We start from the raw sequence: 1130 nt of genomic DNA on the forward strand, positions 1-1130 counted from the left end.
AGCGAATTACCAGAAGAATTGGACGTACTGGGATGCTGCTGATGGGTGGCAACACTGCCTCCTGCGACTTCCTAGCAAAGGTGAAACCTGACGTTTTGAAGATGATTGCCAATGGGGATCTTGAAGGTGCGATAGATCCAACATACCTTCTAGATAATGAGACAGAACTTGTCGAGAATGATGAACCAGAAGACCCTGCCAATGAGGACGATCCTGTCCTGAGCACCCTAACTGACCGCCCAACTACCGTGGCGGAAGCCAAAAGGAGCCCTGATTGGGACTACTGGTATGAGGCGATGAAGAAAGAGGTCAGCATGTTTGAGAACAAGCAGACATATATTGTCGTTGAGAAGACCCCAGGCATGGATATCTTAACTGGTAAATGGGTGTTTGATCGCAAGTTGAACAATAAGGGAGAAACAATCCGGTTTAGAGCTCGCTGGGTGGTTAGGGGATTCCTCCAACAACAAGGAGTCCACTATACAAAGTCGTACGCCGCGGTGGTATCAGGACCCACGTCACGGAGCTTATTCGCAATCTCAACGGCAAAGGGGTGGAAGGCAAAGGCGATCGACTACGTCTCCGCGTTCTTGAACGGCATACTACCGCAGCACGAGATGGTATATATGCAACTGCCTACAGGGATTAAGCACGGCAGGGGGGGCCTGGTTGGCCTGCTCCGCCAGAGCCTTTACGGGATGAAGCAAGCAGCGAGGGTGTGGTATTTCCTTGCGACGGAACACCTCACCACTCTAGGATTCAAAATCTCGCCGTACGATGGCGGATTCTTATATCACCCTATTCGCAAGATCTACCTGACATTGCACGTCGATGACTGTCGGGTAACGGGACCCCAAGAGCAGCAATTAGACTGGATATTGGCAGAGATTGCTAAAAGGTTTGAGACAAAGGATGTCGAAGAGAACAAGCCCTACCTTGGAATGGAAGTCAAACGTCAAATGAACGGCGACCTAGCGGTTACCCAGAACCGTTATATCGATGAGATCCTTGAGGATTTTGGAATGGACAAGGTCAACCCGGCCAGCACGCCGATGGCGGCCGGCATACGCCTAGAATTCTCACCAGATGAAGATAGCGGGTTAGATGACGATTTTACTGCTACTAGATAT

The 1130-nt window shown here is 50.3% G+C and overlaps 1 protein-coding gene across 1 annotated transcript; it reads left to right on the plus strand.

The window, feature by feature from the left end:
* Positions 1–32: 32 nt before the first annotated feature.
* Positions 33–1099, plus strand: HCAG_09330 (predicted protein; the record flags this gene model as incomplete). Its single annotated transcript, XM_001535703.1, has 1 exon — positions 33–1099. A coding segment is annotated over one exon (1067 nt), but the record flags the coding sequence as incomplete, so codon positions are not given.
* Positions 1100–1130: the final 31 nt, after the last annotated feature.

This window comes from Histoplasma capsulatum, genomic scaffold, assembly GCF_000149585.1.
Source record: "Histoplasma capsulatum NAm1 scaffold_239 genomic scaffold, whole genome shotgun sequence".
In the NCBI taxonomy this organism is placed as follows: domain Eukaryota; kingdom Fungi; phylum Ascomycota; class Eurotiomycetes; order Onygenales; family Ajellomycetaceae; genus Histoplasma; species Histoplasma mississippiense.